The sequence below is a fragment of the Bidens hawaiensis genome, unplaced genomic scaffold, assembly GCF_021521415.1.
Source record: "Bidens hawaiensis isolate Kalapana, Puna unplaced genomic scaffold, B.hawaiensis_p1.1 tig00005681_1, whole genome shotgun sequence".
NCBI lineage: Eukaryota > Viridiplantae > Streptophyta > Magnoliopsida > Asterales > Asteraceae > Bidens > Bidens hawaiensis.
In genome coordinates, this window is record NW_027491371.1 from 82,034 (window position 1) to 83,404 (window position 1,371).

Here is a 1,371-nt window from a genome sequence, read left to right on the forward strand (position 1 = left end):
ATGTTATAAAACAAATTTTAAACAAACAGGTTTATATCCAGAAAATTTGTGTATAATATTAAAAATAACAAATTATTTATAATTAAATAAAAAAATTAAATATAGGATACCAAAAAAATATTAAATAAAAAAAGTTAAGTACAAATGTTGTAAAGTATAGAACAAAATAAATTACATTATAACCATTACATTTATTATGAGATTCCAAATTGAATTACATAGGAAATTTGAACAATTAACATTCTATGTTTCCAAAAATCTCCTTGTAAACAACATTTGTTGTTTTATTTATAAGCTTTGATTCTTTGTCAAGTATCACTAACTTAATACCATCTCTAGTCTTCACTCGTGACAAAGCAACATAAAGCTGACCGTGAGAAAATACTGGATCTTTAAGATACAATCCAACTCTTGACAATGATTGACCTTGACTCTTGTTGATTGTCATGGCAAAACATACGGATATAGGAAACTGTCTTCTTTTTAATCTGAACGGAAGTTTCTTATCAGTTGGTGTAAGACTTACTCGACTAATTAGAGTGCGATATCCGATATTCGTACCAGAGACAACTTTTGCTTCAATTACACGCCTACCGAGACTAACAACTTGAAGGTGCGTACCATTGCACAAACCCTTTTTGTGATTAATATTCCTTAATAGCATGATCGGAACACCAACTTTGAGGGCCAATCTATGATTAGGCATTCCTGACATCTTTAAACCATTTAACAAATCAGGAGAGTACAACTGTGGATCAAAATCCTCAGAAAGGTCTTCACTTTCAGCTAAACTGTCGGAACTTAGATACTCTACTTCTTCAACAGGAAAGAGGTCTAACATACATTCATTAATTTCTTGAACGACCTCATTCAAAGGTGCCAACAGTGCACGATCCTGAAAGTAAGTAAGTTCATTGAATCTATCTAATATATTAGGATAGACAAACCTTATTAAATCACCCATCGGATCTACTAAGTTCAATATCAAAAGATCATCGGGAATATCAATAACCGCCTCTCCAGTATTTGGACTGCCAACGTTTCCTTGGCCTATGTCTAATAGCCAATCAGCAAACTCTGTAATATTTTGAATGTCTGGAGATCGACATCCAACTGTAAGCCTCATGTTCTTAGTTAGTTTAAGAACTTTACATTTTGACCAGATATAAGAAGAATTGATGCAAGCATTGACACATTCACTTCTTGTACCGTTGGTTACAACAGGCAAAATGTAAAGTTCAAACAAAGAACATGAGGCTTACCGATAGTACAACACGACTTAATAAATATTCAATTAGTTTTGAAAGATAATTAGGATAAAATAAAGATTGTAATAATTAACTTACAGATATAATGGTACAAATATCACCG

At 31.9% G+C, this 1,371-nt stretch overlaps 1 protein-coding gene across 1 annotated transcript; it reads right to left on the reverse strand.

The window, feature by feature from the left end:
* Positions 1-235: 235 nt before the first annotated feature.
* On the reverse strand, positions 236-1,126 carry LOC143630507 (uncharacterized). The gene has a single exon (XM_077099502.1). It carries the CDS (start codon positions 1,124-1,126, stop codon positions 236-238), a length of 891 nt encoding a protein of 296 aa, XP_076955617.1.
* Between the last annotated feature and the right edge of the window lie 245 nt (positions 1,127-1,371).

Excerpts from the sequence above, each read along its gene's own strand:
- LOC143630507 (XM_077099502.1), bottom strand. The coding sequence starts at position 1,126 with ATGAGGCTTACAGTTGGATGTCGATCTCCAGACATTCAAAATATTACA.